Source organism: Dendronephthya gigantea, unplaced genomic scaffold, assembly GCF_004324835.1.
Source record: "Dendronephthya gigantea isolate DGI-Jeju-01 unplaced genomic scaffold, DenGig_1.0 000040F, whole genome shotgun sequence".
Taxonomy (NCBI): Eukaryota; Metazoa; Cnidaria; class Anthozoa; order Malacalcyonacea; family Nephtheidae; genus Dendronephthya; species Dendronephthya gigantea.
The window spans coordinates 837,671-859,129 of record NW_021163050.1 but is presented as its reverse complement, the minus strand read 5'-3'; the positions used below and the strand labels follow the sequence as shown (position 1 = coordinate 859,129).

The 21,459-nt window shown below is 39.0% G+C and overlaps 3 protein-coding genes across 3 annotated transcripts; all 3 read left to right on the top strand.

Moving 5' to 3' along the window:
• The first annotated feature begins 504 nt into the window (after window positions 1–504).
• On the top strand, window positions 505–1,295 carry LOC114526637 (ATP-dependent DNA helicase Q-like SIM). The gene is made up of 3 exons (XM_028548222.1): window positions 505–785; window positions 1,001–1,086; window positions 1,147–1,295. The coding sequence occupies exons 1-3, from the start codon at window positions 505–507 to the stop codon at window positions 1,293–1,295; spliced, it is 516 nt and encodes a 171-aa protein (XP_028404023.1).
• Window positions 1,296–9,063: 7,768 nt separating this feature from the next.
• LOC114526636 lies at window positions 9,064–12,741 on the top strand. Its single transcript, XM_028548220.1, has one exon. It carries the CDS (start codon window positions 9,064–9,066, stop codon window positions 12,739–12,741), a length of 3,678 nt encoding a protein of 1,225 aa, XP_028404021.1.
• A 1,057-nt stretch (window positions 12,742–13,798) lies between these two features.
• LOC114526635 lies at window positions 13,799–14,332 on the top strand. Its single transcript, XM_028548219.1, has one exon. The coding sequence runs from the start codon at window positions 13,799–13,801 to the stop codon at window positions 14,330–14,332; it is 534 nt and encodes a 177-aa protein (XP_028404020.1).
• Window positions 14,333–21,459: the final 7,127 nt, after the last annotated feature.

Here is a 21,459-nt window from a genome sequence, read left to right as displayed (position 1 = left end):
TAGCCTGCGTAGCAAGCGTTTCCGCTTGGTTTACTAAATGTATATATGTGCACTAGGTCAGTGTGGTTTACTAAAAGTATATGAACACTACAGGTGTAGTGATTGAGAATGTTTACTAAATGTGTTTATGGGAAGGGAAGTGAAGGGGAAAAAGGGAAGGGAGGGGAGGGAAGAGAGGGAAGGGAGGAAAGGGAAGGAAACGCTTGCAGACAAACCCCCCGAATTTGAAAAACACCGTTCGCCAGCGAACGGGGCGTCTGATTGGCTGTCCAGTCATATCCGCGTCACAGCCACTTCCGGCAGAGTGCTATTCATCGGCAAAATATGGCAGACTTTGAGAGTGAGTTAGAGAAAGCATTACAGTATCTAGCAGACCGCGGATTCTCCTGAGTGTTACGTGAAGAACAAAAATCTTCGTTAATGCAGCTGTAAACAGAAGGCGATTTACTTGCTGTTCTTCCCACTGGATTCGGGAAAAGTCTGATTTTTTAGCTGTTGGCATTAATGAAGCAAGGATGTATCATTGTTGTTGTCTGCCCGCTGAAAAGTATATCCAGCGATCAAATCAAGGAAGCCATATCTATGGGAATTACAGCCACCTCTTTATCCGAATCTCTTGAAGATGTTGCTAATGGGAAGTTCCAGCTTGTATTTGCGTCAGCCGAGGAAGTTTTAGACAAAGAGTTTACCAAAGTTTTGAAGTGCAAGAGTAAGCTCCTTCACAAGAACCTTGCAGCTTTAGTCGTAGATGAATGCCACACGGTCAAAACTTGGACTGGCAAGAGGTAAAGTAATTATGTCTTTTTATATATTGCAAAGAAAGCAGGCTTGGAGCAGACTCAATACACAAGTTATAGATTTTGGAAATTTATTACTTTATTATAAATACTAATATTAGCAACTCCCTGTCCCCAAACGTAGTATTTATTAACTCTAAACTGGGCTGAGCTCTGTACCTCTAACTAAGCTGATCTATGTTGTTGGTTGTAATAACTTGTAGATCAACGACAAAGTGGAAAAAAAGTATCGCAGCTTTCCGTGCAAGCTTTGGGAAACTAGCAGTTCTTCATTCTTTGTGTAAACAAGGTAAGTTGTTCCACAGTGAGAATAGTGTCGTGTACTATTTTTTAAATATGATTGCTATAGGCACTCCAGTTGCTGCACTTACTGGCACTGCAGATGAAAAAACAAGATCCACTGTTAAAGAAACATTGGCATTGAAGAAAGACTTTTTGACTGTTTATGTGAGTCCTAATCGGACAAACCTCACATTCTCAGTACAGAAAGTGAACTAGTGATCCAAGGATAGTGCAAAGTTTGTGCCTTATAAGCATTAAGCAGAAAGTGGTTTCTTAGGAAATTCCGAGGTTGCTTTTTTCTGCACACCGTATAAAGAAAAGGTGTATTAACTATGGTTACTGCGAAAGTTAACGAATCAAATGTGGGAATTTGAGAATTATCAACAATATTGCAAAATGGGTGCTAAAATGGGCCGATTTATCTGATTATAAACAGACAGATATTGTACAATCTTGCATGTCACTGCCTACCATGCACAATTTTGCATGTCAATCTTGCACGGTGACGTTAAGTCGCATTGTAATTTCTTTGTCAATACAACCATTTGCAAGCTTCCGTTAAGCGCGCCGTCAAAACAAGGTTTTAAAAAGTTATAATTAGCATGTTTGAAAAGTCGAACGTGACACTTTTACGGGTGTAACTTTTAGTTTTGGCGACGTCGCCAAAATTGAAATTTAACGGTAGTTTGTAATATTTTTGTAATGTTTTGTAATATTTTTGCATCTTGAATATTCAGGACCGTAAAATATCTTAATTTGCGCAATCCCATTCCGATAACAAACGTTGAAAGTATAGTCAGTGTATTTTCAAAGTAGATGTAAAATACGACAAGGCTGTTTGAATTTTTTATTTTCCTATTTAGTGTTTGTGACAAGAGTTAATTTGTGGCATAATATTTATTTATTTTATTTTACACTTTTTGCTATAAAGAGATAAAGATACATGCATGGAATTACACACAGAGAAGAGTTTCTCCAATAACAGAGTTCAAAAACAGTTGAAATAATTGCTCAGTAAACATTGAGGAGTGAGACTAACATTAGGAAAAATTATTCGACAAACAACTTAAAAACATATACACTTAAACAGGATAGGTGGCTGACAAACATATAGATTTACACAGAGCAGCTGAATTTATACACATAGAGAGGACTTTCTCCAATAACAGGTTTGCAAAAACAGTTGAAATAATTGTTCAGTAAACATTGAGAAGTAAGACAAACATTAGGACACACTTTTCGACAAACATGACAAACAAACGACGACAAATCAAGCAATGGAAGTAGCGGGGAGTTAACAAACAAGTAAAAAACAGACAAAGAATAACAGTGGACAAAGACGTTAACGAACGAAATACCCCGCAAATTAGTCATGCGCTATCGTAAAGTTAGCAACACGATTTCGTTATCGAGATAGTTAACGAACAGGTTGTATGACATTTCATACATACAGGCATTAAAGTCCTTGTATCTTCAGGATTGTAGATACTGTTCGAATAAAGTAGGAGATTTGGTGGTGTCTTTAACGGTACAAAGAAGCATGTTCCATGTACTTTGGAAGCTTTGATATAATAGCTGTTTATCACACTAACTGTTCGTCGAGTTCGACACTTACAGTTAAATTCAGTGTGGTAGCATTGATCGCATTACCATCACTTGTTTCTTTTACTGATACATTGATGGACGTGTTACAGTCGGCGTTGTTTATGATCCACTTGAAAGGATACACCATATCTAACTGTATGTTCAGATATTTAAAGTCTTTGTACGATATATTCATTCATGTGCATGGCATGTAGGACGTGGTTGTATACGTTTGATGGTATTACGTTGGACCATTAGTATTCGACATGCGTTTGTAAATTCATTGGGAGATAAATCGTAATTATTTACATTCACCACTCTTCTTCGTGTGAGATAGAACAATGACGTCAGTTCTCAACTGAATAATCCGTTCACCCGTTTCTAGAAGTTGACAGTTCACCGATAATTAATAATAGTTGTAAAATTTCTTTTCGTGTCACTGGCATTAATTTCTTGTGGCTTTTATGTTGAAACTGTGCGTTCTTGTTATCTTTCACTCGGCCTGGAATTCGCTCTTTACGATTTAACTTGATCGTAGTTCGGTAGTTTTCATGTGACTTCATTGTATCACGATAACTGACAATTTACAATTGATAGGTGTGTTCCAGGAGTAGATATAGTGTGTAGTTATTAAAGTTGCGGATCTTCGTTCTTGCTAATAGTTGGCAAAATCCAAATTTTATCATTTAGACCTGAGGATGCAATATTGTAGTTTTGTAGTAGTGATGAGCCTTCTACGCGGTAATCGATTTTCTTGATGATACATTCAGCACCATTAGTCATACCATCTACAACTGATACGTTTGTCGTGAGGTCATACTTAGCTTCTTTAAGTATTGAACACACTGAGTACAAGCCCATGGTTTTTGAAGGATCATTTGGGATTTGCTTTTTGAGTCTTTCTTTTAAATCGTCAGATAAGTCTCCAAGTACGATATCTATTGCTTTAACGTTGACCTTTTCATTTGACAATTTCTGAAAAACGTCATGGTTATGTTGATCAACTGCCATATTAGTACTGAATAAATGGGTTGAAGATATTGGATAATCAGGATGTTGTGGACTAAGGTTTAAAATTCTTTCCTTGAAAACCTCAAGATCATTTTCAGTATGATTTCCTTCTCTGATACGATTTAAAATTTGAGCAAATTCTTTGTCTTCTTTTTGTCTCATAATTTCTGATAATTCGAACATTTGAAAATATTGTTGCCAGAGATTTGTTGCTAATGCAGCATAACCGTCCTTTGAATTCTCAAATATCCAATTATCAAATACAGGTTTCAGTTGAAAAAGTCGCCAACAGTTATATACTAAGACCACCAAAATGATTCTTTTGTGCCCATGATTTGTTGTAATCTTTGGTCAAGAAAATTAAACATACCACTGCCCACCATAGATATCTCGTCAATAAAGATAACTTGCATTCTGTGTAACTGAGATCTTATTGTGTTCAACCGGTCTCTATCTAGAGTACAATAATTAAATCCTCTGTTCGCGGGAATTTTAAACGCGGCATGAAGTGTATTTCCTCTTATGTTAAAAGCAGCTTTACCTGTCGGGGCAACTTTTACAACACTGACATCATCAGGATCATTCTGAGGTTGAGAATTTAAGTATCTTATAAGAGCTTCATACAAAGCATTAGTTACAGTACTTTTAGCTACACCAGCACCTCCACTTAAAAATAGTCTCATTGGCGGCTTATCAGTCTTGATAGAGTTTAGTACATGGTAAAAAAACTCTTTTTGTTCAACATTAAGGGATTGGGCAAGTTTTCTAAAATCGACATCATTCAGCCTTTTTACAACAAGTTCTTCGTCATCGTTTGTTCGGGGATAAATGCCAATATCATTTATCAAGTCGTACTGGGCATGTTGTTTATCTTTTCCAGGATCAAAGCATCTGAATAATTCACTTGCTTTCGGGCCAATTTCTCTGTCTTGTTCATCTCTATACTGTGTATTTGGAGCGACTAAATTCTCTTCACTTTCAATATCTTGTACGGCCTGATCAAGAACTTCGGTGTGATTCTCATATTGTTTTCTGTTTTGTTCTATCACATCTTTGACAATTTCATATTGGTCTTGGTAATTTCTCGAGTCCTTCAAAAGATCTGTATTTTCATTCCTCCAAGCAGTGTAAAGCATTATCTGTTCTCTACAATAATTTTCTGCATCTTTGTTTTTATTAAATCCAACAGACCGTATTATTCTTGGCTTTTGCCTTTTCACCAGCGATATTCCACCTTTCATTTCATATTGGTCATTTTCATTTTTTTCCTGTTCTTTATCAGAAAGATCATCATCTACATTATCATCGAAATTACTCTCTAAAAGATAATCATCTATTAATGTTGAATTTGATTTGTGTTTGCTTTGTTGATTACTGTTACTTTTACAATTGAACCAAGCGACAAAATCCGCCAGACATAAATTTTCCACTTTCTTTGGTCTTCTCTGGTATCTTTTAATAATGTTATCTGATTCAATATCAGCAGAATTATCAGGAAGTTCTTTAATTTTATCCATGCTTTTAATAAGAATGTTCTTTCATCTGGGTCAGATGTATTGATAAATTGGAAATCTCGAGATGATCGTCTCAAAGGTATTTGCATTACTAAGTAGACAGCCTCTTGTGCACTTATTTCGACAGCATTGAGAAATTTGTTACCAATATGTCTCACTTTGTTAACAATGTTCTTATTGCCTTCTTTTGCTTCTTTGACCTTTAGTAATATATGAAAGGATATAAACAGCGCAAGCGTAAGGATCTAACACGTACTGAATATCCATATTTGCCCTCCATGCTCTGAGTAAGTTTGGATTGTAACAGTTAATTCGTATCTCAGCAGGTGATCGTTTCAATCATAAAGTGTTATGTTTAAGAGAAAGTCTTATAGCTTTTAAGTATTGCTGTTCCGATAAATTGAACTTTTCGAGAAACTCGTCAAAGGTCATGGTTTCATCAGCTTTAATAGAGTTTAATAAAGAACGTATTCGTTCTAAAGCTTTTTTTAGTATATCCAAGATATCTTCGTCTAGATCAGTTTCAGATAATGGCTCTAAAATCATAGTTCTTGGCATTGGTGGTAATGGAAAATTAAATCTGCAAACAGCATTTCCTCTTTTCTTGCACGTTTTGGAGTGCTTATGTCTTTGTAAATTTATTAATTCAGTTAAGCCATCTGAGTCAGTCTTACACGAAATGTAGGTGTCTACAAATTTGGTAATAACTTCATCGGAATCTTTACCATACTCGGGTGCGTTTTTTATCCAGAATAATCCATCGATATGTGGAGAACCTCTTTGCTGGAATTCAACACGATAGAAAAAGTCAACAACTTCTCCAATTGGATGGCATGGATTTTTTATAAAATTGTGAATAAATAACTGCACCATATGTTCAAAATTTCGTGCACATGTTACTGGATCTTTTTGTATCAGTTCAGACTTCTTTTGCCAAGTCATTTGTTTAACCTCATCGTCAGTGTAGTCTTTTTTGTCAATAAGACGACCAAGAATTTTAATTAAATGAATCCAGCGCGTTTCAGCAGCTGAAAATGAACAGAACCATGTAGGTGTCCCTAGCTGACGAATCATTGCAAATAGATCTTTCTTGCATCTTTCAAAGTATGGAGGGGAACCGCGTAAATTTCTTAAAACTCTGAATCCTTCATCTAAATTGATTAACTTATTAACAGAACTTTCAGACTTCAAATCTCCTGCTGTGTAAGTCTTACCCTTAGTTTTACATTTACGCAACGATAAACTTGCACTTCCTTGAATTTGTTTGATCTGCAATTTTTTTAATTTCTAAAAAATGTTTGGTACAGACTGAGCAACTCTTCGATCCTGACTTCTTAATTCCCACTTACAAATCATACTATAGTGAACAGGCACTAGTCTTTCACTGTTATCAGCTTGACGTTTGCCACAATAAATGGTAGGGAAAGACAGAAATTCAGCGTCTTTATCTAAAAATATACCAAGTGGTCTGTTTCCTTCTCCTGGTGCAAAACTGATTATTTTATCACCATGTTGAGTAACGTCAGGTTCTTGTAATAACGTATCCATAACACCTGAGGGTCGTTCAGTTATTTCACACCACTCATCGTCAGTGTCATTATCAACGGAATTGTTACTTGTTCCTGTGTCTGCTGTTTCTTGATTTTGAGTGTTTACATCGTTTGATGGATTATCTGAAGTTTCGTTGTTATTCTTAGTAATGAATTCTGACCATTCATCGTCATTATTGACTGGATTTAACACATAATTATCCATTACTTGTATTCCTTCGTTTTTGAATATTTCACTAGTCCGAACCAAGTATTGAGCTGCTTCTACCACTTTCGTAGGTCTAACATTCTGAAATTGGTAATGGTGTTTATAACCGAGACGACGTTTCAATTTTATTGGAATAGTTTGTGACTCATTCAATGGTCTTGGTAAAACACTAACGGTTGTGTTAACATCTGCAGGAACATTAACTACATTTCCATGAATACTTAATTGACCTCCACTAGGCAATTCCCGTACCTGCATGAAAGGTATTCTTGGAGAAATTAGTCTTTCTTCAAGAGGTGTTAAGTTTTTTAAAACCTCAGGCTTTTCCGGGAAGGTCATTTTGTTTGCTTTAGCGCAACTTGGAATTTTACCAACTTTTAAGTTTGAGTGACATGTACCACATATCCATTCAGTGTTATCAGTACTCCTCACACCAGTTAGACATAAATTAAGGATATTTTTTGAACAAGATTTATATAAAGAAACATTACATTCACTGACAGATGATCTATACCATAATTGATCACAACAGGTACAAATATATTCTGGTCCCACACTTATGTTCTTATGAAATAACTCAATTGCCTTTGTAAGGTAAATTTGTTGTCTCAAATCATCAGAGTTACTAGGTATCTCTGGAGTCTCAGCTATACTGTCATTCAAATTATTTTCTACTTTCTTGTATTTATTAATCATTGTTCCATTTTCACTACAATCTAACTTTCTTTTAGCATATTGTCTTTTCTGGGTATTTTAACTCTTTCTGGATACTTTTGCTTGTACATATTTGACAATTTTGATGATTCTGCAACCTTTTCAGGATTTAATTTTCTATATGTTGCAGTAGTTGTTTTATTTATTTCTTTAACCTTTTCGGGATTTAATTGTCTGTATGTTGCAATGGATGTCTTTAAACTCTGTTTTACTTTTTCAGGATTTAATCGCCTGTATGTTGCAGTGGATGTTTTAAAACTCTTCTTTGCTTTTTCAGGATTTGATTGTCTGTATGTTGCAGTGGATGTCTTAAAACTCTGTTTTGTTTTTTCAGGATTTAATTGTCTGAATGTTGCAGTGGATGTCTTTAAACTCTGTTTTGCCTTTTCGAAATTTAATTGTCTGTATGTTGCTGTGGAGGTCTTAAAACTCTGTTTTGCCTTTTCAGGATTTAATTGTCTGTATGTTGTAGTGGATGTCTTAAAACTCTGTTTTGCCTTTTCAGGATTTAATTGTCTGTATGTTGCAGTGGATGTCTTAAAACTCTGTTTTGCTTTCTCAGGATTTAACTGCCTGTATGTTGCAGTGGATGTCTTGAAACTCTGTTTTGCCTTTTCAGGATTTGATTGTCTGTATGTTGCAGTGGATGTCTTAAAACTCTGTTTTGCCTTTTCAGGATTTAATTGTCTGTATGTTGCAGTAGATGTTTTAAAACTCTGTTTTGCCTTTTCAGGATTTAATTGTCTGTATGTTGCGGTGGATGTCTTTAAACTCTGTTTTGCTTTCTCAGGATTTGATTGCCTGTATGTTGCAGTGGCCATCTTAGCAATTTCTTTTATTTTCTCAGTATTTGATTGTCTGTATGTTGCAGTTGCTTTTCGCCAAGAGTCCTTTATTTTCTCAGAATTTGTGTTTTTGTATTTCTTATTATATGATTTTTTTCTCACAGTTTCTTTTTCTTTAAATTTGTTGTTCAACCTTTTTTTCCTCATGTATTCCTTCATATATTCTTTTCTTTTTTGTGAATTCATGGAGACTGGCTTTTCAGAGATAATTTCATTGTTATTAGATTGTGAATTTTGATGGTATAGTTTTGTTGGGAAGTTGACAGCTATTCATCATTTAGTGACTATATATATATATATACATTAGCGTTAATTGAACTTTTAATTGCAGAACATTTATAGGAGACATTGCGAAATATGTGCGAGTAATGTGAACAAGGTAAAATAACAGCTGATTGACAAGATAAGTATGGGAGTGAGATGAGAGTGAGGGCAGAGTGGTGTGAGACAGCGCGGAGAGTAGATATTGCGAATAAAAACTTTTAAAAGAAAACCAGAATCTGCGAGTGATTATTGATCGGGGGAAACAATTCCCGATACAGTGGCACCTCCGACGGGATGACCGAGACGCAACCATCAGAGGATCTTGTGAAACAATTAAAAACAAAAGCAGATCTCCTTCGACTCACTAACGAAGAAACGAGGGAGATAATTACTAAAGCCAAGACTAACGAGCTGGAGCGTCAACGGAAAACGCTAAACGATAAACTACAAGAAGTACATGATTTGAAGCTACGCATTCAAGAAATCAAGCTTGGCGAGGGAATTACACCTGATGAGGTACGAGCATGGACCGAAGGAATAAAATCGAACGACATTATACCTATCGAGAATGCGATCTCCGAGTTGGAGACCGTCATCGAGACTACCAAAAAGAATGAACTGAGGAAGAAAGAGAACCTAGCCGCTCAAGGCAGAGATGAACAGTACCAGGAAAAGCTGAAATACGACAAGGAGAAACTGGAGTTACAGCTAGTTTATGAAAAGAAAATAACAGAAGAACGAACGAAAAGATCGAGCAAGAACGAATCGCGGAAACCCAATGTGAGGCTTCAGAAGCTGCAGATTACAAAGTTCGACGGCACCTACGCAGATTGGTTACGGTTCTGGAACCAGTTCGAAGCAGAAATCCAGGCAGCAGAAATCCCAGCAGTGACAAAGTTCAATTACCTAAAAGAATTAGTAACGCCAAAGGTGAGGATCGCAATTCAAGGGTTGCCGTGCACAACCGAGGGCTACGAAAGAGCCAGAAATATTCTGCAAACAAGGTATGGGAAATCTAGCGAGATAGTAAATAGTTATGTGCAAAATATCATGTCCTTGCCTAACATTCACGGCTGCCAGCCATCAAAGATACATGAGTTTTACGAGAAACTAATGTGTAATGTACAGTCCTTAGAAACCCTAGGAAAGCTAAATGAAGTAAATGGTTATGTCAGGGCCACGATCGACAAACTAGAGGGCATTAGAGGGGACCTTGTTCGTATGGACGATGACTGGCAGGAGTGGAAATTCCCCGAACTAGTAAAAGCTCTAGAAAAATGGACGGTGCGCAACCCCATTAAGCCGTCAAACGAGAAGCATGCAATGAAACCCCCTCAGTTTCCCCTCAAGCGTGAGAGGAATTTTAATACCAGACAAGAAGACCGTGAAGTAAGAAACCCTAGAGCATGCGTGTATTGTGATGGCGCAGATCACAGATCTGTTGATTGTAAGAAAGTAGAACTAACAGTTGACAGGAAAAAGTTGCTTAGTTCGAAACAGCTATGCTTCAATTGCGCTCGGCCTAACCACAAAGCTTCGGAATGCAAATCACGCACGGTATGCCAAAAATGTAATCGACGCCACCATACGAGCATCTGTGATAATCGTGACAATGATGGAATTGACAACTCAAGTGCCTTGTTGACTGCCTCAAGCACAGGGAATGCGATGGTAACCTACCCCGTTGTGATTGTTGACGTCAATGGTGTGAAATGTCGCGCGTTACTGGACACTGGGGCGGGTAGTTCTTACGCGTCATCAGCCCTTATAGATCTAATCAAAGCTAAACCAACGAGAAAAGAATTCAAGCACATTGAGATGATGTTGGGATCGGTCAACAAGGTAATTAGTGTTTACAACATGTCTATCAACAATCTCGAAGGGGACTTTCAATTACATATTGAAGTAACCAAGGTGGACCGTAAGGAGTTGTTGACGTTAAAAAACCCCAATTACCAAGAGACCTTAGCCAAATTTCCACATTTGAGTGATGTCCAGATGCATGACAACGACAAAAAACCGGAACTTCCAGTGCACCTAATCCTGGGTGCAAGCGAATATGCCCGAATTAAGACCGAGACCAAACCGAAGATTGGACGTCCCAATGAGCCGGTAGCCGAGCTTACGAAATTTGGATGGACAATCCTTACCCCCGGCAAAGAAATCAACCTGACCCCAATGCTAATGACGCAAACTGCTTGCCCGGACTACGAGCAGTTGTGTAGACTGGACGTACTTGGACTAGAGGACTCTGCAACGGGCGACCAGAGCATGGTGTACGAAGAGTTCAAGGAACAACTGGCAAGAAATCCGGAGGGGTGGTACGAGACTGGCCTCCCTTGGAAGGGAAATCATCCCTCACTACCAAACAATATGGCGGGCAGTTTGAGTCGACTTGACAACCTAATACGAAAACTGGAGAAGCAAGATTCGTTAGAGCAATATAAGATAATCCAAGATCAGCTCGAGCAAGGAATTGTAGAACGTGTGGATAACGACGCGAAAGGCAAGGAATTTTACATTCCTCACAAACCTGTCATCCGAGAATCAGCCGAAACGACGAAGATGCGCGTGGTTTACGACGCTTCAGCACGGGCTAACCCGAAAGTACCATCACTTAACGATTGCCTGGAGACCGGACCTCCCTTGCAAAACCTCCTGTGGAATGTGCTGGTTCGAAACAGATTTCATCCAATCGCAGTGACGGGAGATCTGAAACAAGCATTTTTGCAAGTGCGAATTCGGGAAAACGATCGTGACGTCTTGCGTTTCCATTGGCTGAAAGACCTACAAACCAAGGAGAAAGAAGTCCTGAGATTTACTCGAGCTCTCTTTGGGTTGGCACCTTCCCCATTCCTGCTTGCTGGCGTGATCAAGGAACATTTGCGAGGCCTCAAACCAAAGTATCCTGACCTAGTGGAAGAGATGGAGAGAAGTTTGTACGTAGACGACCTCATCGGCGGAGCAGATAGCAAACCCAAGGCTCTCGAGTTAAAGCAAGCAGCAAAAGAAGTATTCGGTGAAGCTGGGTTTCAATTGCATAAATGGCACTCAAACGCCAAGGAAGTCGAGTATGAAGACACAACAGCGAACGACGACAATCAGACGTATGCCAAGCAACAACTTGGAGTAAAACAGGGGGAGACGAAGCTACTTGGTCTTGCTTGGGATAAAGATCAAGATAACATTCAAGTGAACATCCCCAACGATACCGCGAATTGTACCAAGAGAGGGATTCTAGGGAAGATGGCGAGAATATACGACCCACTTGGCCTAATATCTCCATTAACCCTAACGGGAAAAACGCTTTACAGGGACGCTTGTGATCTTCGAATTGCCTGGGATGCACCCCTACCGAGTACACTACAGCAAAGATGGTGGAAGTACGAACAAGTCCTACCAAGCCAAGTCACCGTACCGAGAAGCCTTGCTAAATCAGAGGAGCCAATCGAATCTATCGAGTTGCATGCTTTCGGCGATGCGAGTGGGATAGGAGTCTCTGCAGCCGTGTACGCGATCGTACGACAACCGTCCAGTGTCAGCAGTGGTCTCGTCACAGCAAAGTCGCGGCTGGCCAAGAAAGGCTTAACGATACCGAGACTCGAGCTAGTATCGGGGCACATGGCAACTAACCTGGTTCACAATGTGAAACAGTCCTTAGAAGGATTTCCAGTCCAGCGAGTTCTGGGATGGCTAGACAGCACTGTAGCCCTACACTGGATCCGTGGGAATGGCGAATTCAAACAGTTCGTGGGGAACCGTGTCAGAAAAATCCAGGAGAGGAGCTACATCGAATGGCGGCACGTGACGTCAGCGGATAATCCTGCCGATCTTGGCAGCCGAGGTGGTAACGTAAAGCAATCTGGAAGTCTTTGGTGGAAAGGCCCGGCTGGTTGCTCGATCAAGAGAAATGGCCCCCCAACATCACTACCCGGGATACCAGTGAGACACAAGCCGAAACAAAAGCGGTGAAAGAGATATTCGCGGTGGCAGTTCCACTGGAAGACGATTTGGATGAACTCCTGAAGAAGTACGACTACTGGAAAACGCTCCGAATAACAGCGAGAATGAGCCGTTTCGTGAACAATATGAAGAACAGTCGCGATAACAAGATAGTTGGACCCTTAACAACCGAGGAGATGAGTCGACAAATTGAATTTTGGGAAAAAAGAGTCCAACAACGAAACGAGGAGACGGAAGCCTTCAAGGAAGACCAACAACGGCTGAACTTGAAGAAAAACGCGAAAGGCCTCTACGAGTGCCAAGGCAGAGTACAAGGACATTATCCCGTGTATTTACCTGGTAACGAACTACTCACCGAAAAGATGATAATGCATGCCCACAAGCTCAGCTGCCATGGGGGAGTTGGAATGACTATGGCTAAGCACAGAGAGAAGTATTGGACCCCGCGTCTTAGGAGCATTGCTAAACGGGTGACAAAGAAATGCAATACATGTAAACGATTCAGAGCAGTCGCAGTAGCAACCCCACCAACCGGAAACCTTCCCCGAGATAGAACAGAAGGTGATGCAGCGTTCCAAGTTGTCGGAGTAGACTACGCGGGACCCATCAATACTAACCCAAAAAGAAACGCGAAGCAAAATCTTACATAGTACTATACGCGTGCAGTCTAACCCGAGCAGTTCACGTTGAACTACTGCCGAATCAAGAAACTAACGAGTTCCTACAAAGCCTGAAACGCCTTATCGCCAGACGAGGACGGCCGCAGAAGATCTACTCTGACAATGGCAAGACGTTTGTGGCAGCAGCAAACTGGCTCAAACATGTCATGAGAGATGAAAAACTACACAACTGGCTCGCGAAATACGAGATAAAATGGCAATTCAACACGAGTCGAGCACCATGGTGGGGTGGTCAGTTCGAAAGAATTGTTGGTCTAGTAAAGCGCGCACTTTACAAAGCTGGCGGGGGCACCTTACTTGCCTGGGATGCGTTGCAAGATCTTTTGCTTGATGTCGAAGTGGCGTTAAACAACAGACCCCTCAGCTACGTCGAAGACGATCTACAAATGCCAATACTGACACCAAATTCCCTGATGTTCCATCGACCGAATCTACTACCGACACAAGATTATCGAGATATAGAAGAGGTGGATTTGAGAAAGACCGCAAAGCGCATCGAAAAATGCAAAGACATGATGTGGAGAAGATGGACGAACGAGTACGTGAGAGGGTTGCGAGAAAGACATAATCTCAAACACAACAACAAGAGATTCTCGTTGAAAGTAGGTGACGTGGTGATAATCAGAGCCGACGAACGCAACCGGAACAAGTGGAAATTAGGTATCGTGGAGGACCTGATTGCCGGTCGTGACGGAGTTGTTCGTGTAGCGAAGCTGCGAGCGGGTAAAAGCCACCTAGAACGTGCCATACAACACCTGTACCCGCTAGAACTCTCGTGCGACATAACGAAGCCAGAAAAGGAAGACGATCGAGATATGGATCCTCGTCTGGATCCATCTGTTGGAGAATTTAGACCGAAACGAGACGCCGCAGCAGCCGCAGCGATACGAATACGTGAAAATGCCGGAGATGAAGAGTGACAGTGAAGAAAAATGAAGAGAACGATATATTTTGTACAATTAAACTTTATTATAAAACGTTTTGTTAAGATTGTTCTATTATATTTGTTACCTTCGTGTAGCAAATAGGGGGAGGGTGTTGGGAAGTTGACAGCTATTCATCATTTAGTGACTATATATATATATATACATTAGCGTTAATTGAACTTTTAATTGCAGAACATTTATAGGAGACATTGCGAAATATGTGCGAGTAATGTGAACAAGGTAAAATAACAGCTGATTGACAAGATAAGTATGGGAGTGAGATGAGAGTGAGGGCAGAGTGGTGTGAGACAGCGCGGAGAGTAGATATTGCGAATAAAAACTTTTAAAAGAAAACCAGAATCTGCGAGTGATTATTGATCGGGGGAAACAATTCCCGATAGTTTTTGTTTACCAGTTGCTGTCTGATTTCGTATTTGTTCAGAAGCAGATTGTTGAATTGGTGTTATAGAAACATAATGTAGTTCATCAAGATGTCCGATGTAGATATCTCTTACATTTCCCCCAGACTGAGCATAAATAGAGGTAACAACTGTAGTTTCAGCAAAATTGTGTGCAGTTTCTGTAATATGAATCCTCAAATTATGTGCATTCGCAACTGCCTGTATGCTAATATGGTCTGCCCAAGAACCTAGTCTTGACATATTCTGTAAATAATGCGACCATGATTGTTCAGTATTAGACTCTATGAAATATTCTGGGCGAAGTATTAAATGTTGGATTGCATGAGCTCTTATTTGGACATGACGAGTCTCTGTTCCGTAAAGCTGGTGGCTTACACTACGAAATAAACAGTTACCATCACCAATAATGTTCACTGGCTTTCATCCTATTTGAGCTAGTCTTGTGGTCAATACTGACATATTTGAAGTATTTATGGGACCCGGATTTAACTCTACATCACCGCACACAAATAAGAAATTTCTGGCAGATGTCTTTATTTTTTGCATATTACATTTAGTAGCGCCCATAATACGAGTTTTAACTATTTTCCTCTTAGGCAATTTGTGTTTTTTAGTTCTAGCACGCTTTATATTGATTTTTACACTTGACAAGTTTTGCATTAACAAATGTTTACGTACAGCCCTTCGTATTCTCTTACTCTTAGATTTAGCATGAAACACCCTCTTAAATTTCCACATAAATGCATTTGCTTGTTGCTGAATGACATCTTTCCGGTATCTTGTCGAAAGCAAATTGTGAAAGCAAGAGGACTTAGGAATAGAATGTTTAATCAACCGTTTTATCATGCGCCTACTTTTTCGATTTTTGCTCATCAAATGAACTAGCTTTTTCACGGGAATTCTAGACGGCTCTCGATCTCGTCTTTTGACATGTTTTAAACATTTATTGCGTGATCTACACCGACTAAAATTACTATACGAGATTGAAGATGTAGATGATACGGGTAATAATTCTACATTTGCATCTATTGCGTGTGTATTGTTACATTTGTTGGGATTGTTGGGATCTGTATTAAAATTGGGACAAGTTTCAAAATAACTGCTTATTGACATTTGATTTATCCCCAAGGTCAAATTTCTCATTACGACCTGTTTTCGAGTTTTTGTATGACGTATTCAATATTATTTTACATTTCAATAGTTTCACTTTAGCTTTCAATAGTTTCACATTTATAGCATTTGATTCACATAAATTCTCTTTGCATTGAACACGATTTTGCACCGTTGTGCTAGACCCGTGAACGGGGTCTGTGGCGGTAACACGTTGGCTACCTCCTTGCCTTTCTCTTCTATTTCATAAAGCTCGCTGGCAAGTCAAGCGATTGGCGATAACACGTTGGCTACCTCCTTGCCTTTTTCTTCTAGTGCATAAAGCTCGCTGGCAAGTCAAGCGATTGGCGATAACACGTTGGCTACCTCCTTGCCTTTTTCTTCTATTGCATAAAGCTCGCTGGCAAGTCAAGCGATTGGCGATAACACGTGGGCTATCTCCTTGCCTTTTTCCTTGATTACATGAGGCTCGCTGGCAAGTCAAGCGATTGGCGATAACATATTGGTTATCTCCTCGTCTTCCTAGTTTAAATACTGAGCTCTGACGAGTCAAGAGTTTTTCTTTAATCCCAGAACGTATTTTCTTCGTTAACGCCATTTCACACACCTACTTCGTTTTGTTGTTAACGCACTACTGATCTGATGCAATGTTTCACTTTATGTTGAGGATAAATGTTGACTGTGTGGCATTCATGCACTAACCAATCATATTGAATATTAGCAGCGTGTTGTTCACGTGCGGTTGTTATTGCAACGTTAATCTCTGAACCCTATAATCATTTCTATATTTATCATAATGAGTAAATAAAATAATGGAATATGTTATGTTTCAAGTCCATGATATCAAAATTGTATGATTTGCTTCTAGAAATGGATTAAACATAATGCTGGTAATAATAGACTATAGTAATGTGTAGACAAGCCACCGAATGGCGGTGTTTGCGGTCTATTTATTACTATACATCAATGCGAGAAATCGATCGTATAAATGAAATACAAAGCAACCCTGATTTGAAATATAGATGTAACATATATCACAGCTTATGCTACATGCATATTAGCATATGCATATGCTGCATGCACGTAGCAGGGGCTGTGATATAACACAATATACAGTCGCTTTAAAATGAATATGCCGTCTAATTTCCTCTAATAGTATTTATTTGAAATGTCCATAAACAGTATCGCGTAGAATCTCAGATTCAGTTGTCATAATTCACAGCCGAATTGTGTTTATATTATACAATTGAAATTAACACTGCCTTGCTCCATTCTATTTTTCTGTTTAATAAATATACTGTTTACTCTTGGCACTTAACTCAACGACAAACTCGTATTAATGCATCGGTAAATACATACAAAAATACTCAACTTACACAAAATGTTTTTTAAATATAGCATTAAAATTTGAAAACGTCTCGCTCCTTCGTAGCTCTGTACAATGAATATATCGTCAAAATAATATCGGTATCAAATTGAATGCCTGTGATGCATAGAACAATTTTTAATATTCCGTAGATTATCGAAGATTTACTCAAAATGCACCTGTGAAATGTTAGGAAACAACACTTTCTCGCTCCTTCGTAATATATCAACTGCGTGAATCATCTATGACTTTACTAGAACACAATACGCATTTTTTGCGTTTCGAAAGAACGCATCGGGTGTTCCGGGGGGTAAATGAAGTTATTTTCCTTTACGCAATACCGACAATACGAGAAACGAATGTTATAAAACTTACAATAACAACAAAGATTCCTCAAGATTTTTGTGAGCCTTATTAAGATTACATAAATAAAACAACTGAAATTAATTAAATAACCTGAAAAGGACTGAATAAGTACAATAGAGCATAACAAACATATATCATAGCACCCCCCATAAAGTTTACACTATGACTGACTGTCTGACTGACTGTCTGACTGACTTACTGACTCGTTTGAATTTTCGCCACTCATCACAATACTGCAAAGTTTCTCAAACTTTGCACTAAAAAGGAAGACCAGTTGGGGAAGTTACAATGGCTTATAGATTTGGTAAAGCAGCATGGTAAAAAGACACCAAAAACTCTTGTGTTCTGTAACACTATTAATGAAATCACAAAGGTAACCAATTATCTACTTTGCAAGCTTGGTGCCAGTGCATATGACCAGCAAATTAAGGATCCTGAGAACTGTTTTTTGGGAATTTATCATTCAAATTCCTGGGAACAGAATAAGGAGCGCATAACCAGTTAGCTGAAGGAAAAAGATGGTGGCCTGAAAAGAATAGTCATTGCGACTACTGCATTGTGTATGGGAGTTAATTTCCCGGATATCCGGTATATTGTAACATGGGGAGCAGCAAGATCACTGTTAGATTTCCACCAAGAAGCTGGGCGAGATGGACAATTGTCACATGTGGTATGCCTTTACCATGGACAGGAAATTGGACCATGTGTAGTAGAAGTAAAGCATTTTTTAAGAAGTGAAGGATGTCTTCGTGTGGCTGCATATGAATCATTAGTTAAAAACATAAAACCATTGTCCCCTGCTCATGACTGCTGCTCATTTTGTTTTAAAAGTTGCCAATGTGATGGCGATTTGTGTAATGCAGAGGTCTGGCCATTTAAAAAGCATGCCACAGTTTCCAAAGAATCATCACCAAGAACTAGGGATGTATCTGACATTGATCGTCAAGATCTCTCCGAGGCTTTGGAAGAGATTGCCATGGACATGAACAAACAGGGATTTTCAATTGACCACACATCAAGTCATGGCTATTCAAAACAATTAATTGATAACTGATGTTGTAAGCAAATGCTCATCCATATTTACCATTGACGATATTCTTTTTAATTTTCCTGTATTTTCAGTTAGAAATGCTGTACACGTTTTAGAGATCATACAAGAGATATTTTTAGACATACCTGACCTAGAGGCAACACTAGAGTTGTTTAGCCTTATGCCTTGTCTTGACACCCACACTGGGTTTAATTTTGATGAATGCCAATTTTATGACAGTGATAGCAACGATGACAGTAATTACAGTGATAATTAAATTGAATCACCAGAGAATATGTAAATAGAATCAATTAAGAATCAAGCTTGAATCAAACATATTAACAATCATTGAAAAAATGAACCAAAAAATTGCTATTTTGTTGTCGTAATGTTATCTATGGCAATGAAATAATGACATAAAAGAACAAATAACACACATTTTATCAATTTTCAAATGCGGCCGAAATATTCCCCAAATCTGGCTGGATTCCAAATATGGTGCACTCGTACAGTAAGGCCTAAGTTGTAATTAAAGATTAACGTTAACAATATGTTTTGAATGCCGAATTATTTTTCATAGATTGTGCCCCACAGTTCCACATGTTCTTTTATCCATTTATGGAGGTCACGATAATCTAGGTTGTTAAAAAGGCTTTTTTTAAACTCTGGAAAAGAAGGGTGTCCTTTTCGGCCATGTGTCTTGATAAAAGCAGACTGACTTACAAGGTCATCCGTGATTTGGACCACAGCCTCTCTGTCCTTTGAAGAAGTCCTGTGGCCTCTGATACCTGTATTACAATCATTGTTAATAGACTGGTAAATACTCTCAACTGCCTCTAAAGTTCCAGCAACCCTTTCTGCATTAACTTCATCTAAATTTGGTCCCAATGATCGCCACATGGATTTCAGTACTCTATTTTGCTGCTCCTTTTTCAAATATAGGGGAATGTTTCCTCCTTGCTTACCATTCCATTAAAAAATCTATTCCCCTTTGCACTGTAAGCCTGTTTCTCTGGGAGGAAACATATGCATTTTACCAGATGTAAGAGGACAACATAGGCATACTTATAGTTGCCATTGGTCTTAGTATTTTCCTTCGTCTTACGCCAGACGATTTTACTCGTCACAGGGAAACCCTTGGGCACTAGAGGGTCAATAAGCTATCTGTTTAATAAACTGTCTGTTCAATTTTCTAGTGGCCATTGTGACACTTTAGTATTTTACTCCGTCTAACGCCAGAGTATTTTACTCTGTCTAACGCCAGAAGATTTTACTCGTCACAGGGAGACCCTTGGGCACAATAGGGTCAATAAGCTATCTGTTTAACAAACTGTCTGTTCAACCCTGTAGTGGCCATTGTCACACTTTAGTATTTTACTCCGTCTAACGCCAGATGGTTTTACTTGTCACAGGGAAACCCTTGGGCACTAGAGGGTCAATAAGCTATCTGTTTAAAGAACTGTCTGTTCAACCCTCTAGTATCCATTGTGACACTTTAGTATTTTACTCCATCTAATGCCAGAGGATTTTACTCGTCACAGAGAAACCCTTGAGCACTAGAGGGTCAATAAGCTATCTGTTTAACAAACTGTCTGTTTAACCCTCTAGTGGCCATTGTGACACTGTAGTATTTTAATCCATCTAACGCCAGACGAATTTACTCGTGCAAGGGAAACCCTTGGGCATTAGAGGGTCAATAAGCTATTTTTTTAACAAACTGTCTGTTCAACCCTCTAGTGGCCATTGTGACACTTTAGTATTTTAGTCCGTCTAACGCCAGATGATTTTACTCGTCACAGGGAAACCCTTGGGCATTAGAGGGTCAATAAGCTATCTCTGTTTAACAAACTGTCTGTTCAACCCTCTAGTTGCCATTGTGACACTTTAGTATTTTACTCCGTCTAACACGAGACGATTTTACTCTGTCTAACGGCAGACGGTTTTACTCGTCACAAGGAAAACCCTTGGGAACAATAGAGGGTCAATAAGCTATCTGTTTAAAGAACTGTCTGTTCAACCCTCTAGTGGCCATTGTGACACTTGAGTATTTTACTCCGTCTAACGTCAGACGATTTTACTCGTCACAGGGAAACCCTTGGGCACTAGAGGGTCAATAAGTTATCTGTTTAACAAACTGTCTGTTCAACCCTGTAGTGGCCATTGTGACACTTTAGTATTTTACTCCGTCTAACGCCAGACGGTTTTACTCGTCACAGGGAAACCCTTGGGCACTATAGGGTCAATAAGCTATCTGTTAACAAACTGTCTGTTCAACCCTCTAGTGGCTATTGTGAAACTTCAGTATTTTACTCCGTCTAACGCCAGATGATTTTTAGCCTGCAACGCAGACTATATATTGGGGGTATATATAGTCTGCTAATCAGCGGCACAAAGCTTGTATGGTCACGTGAATGTTCGAATTATTTCCGTTATTATAATTATGATTATGTATATGATTTGCGCGCAAATTGCATAATTATTTGTGACAAAATGGCTGCGTTGATGTGCGTGCTGTGTTCCTCTGTGCTGGAAAAGAAGTCAGATATAAATCTTGTAAAAAGAAAGCATTCTCTCGACATTGCGGCCGACATATTACGATGACAATGCTAGTTCCAACGACTTGTTCTTCGAGAAGGTCAGCGAGGAAAGGAATTACCGCTTGGAAGACTAGAGACTTTCCGTAGCCTGTGCCAGCACTAAAGAAGATATTCTTACCGAGTAAGAAGGCTTTGAGTGCCTCGACTTGCTCTTGATGAAGACTTTCCACTTGAAAAAAACAGCATACAATCCGAATAGCTTCCGAAAAGTGCTCTTCTTCAAGCAAAGA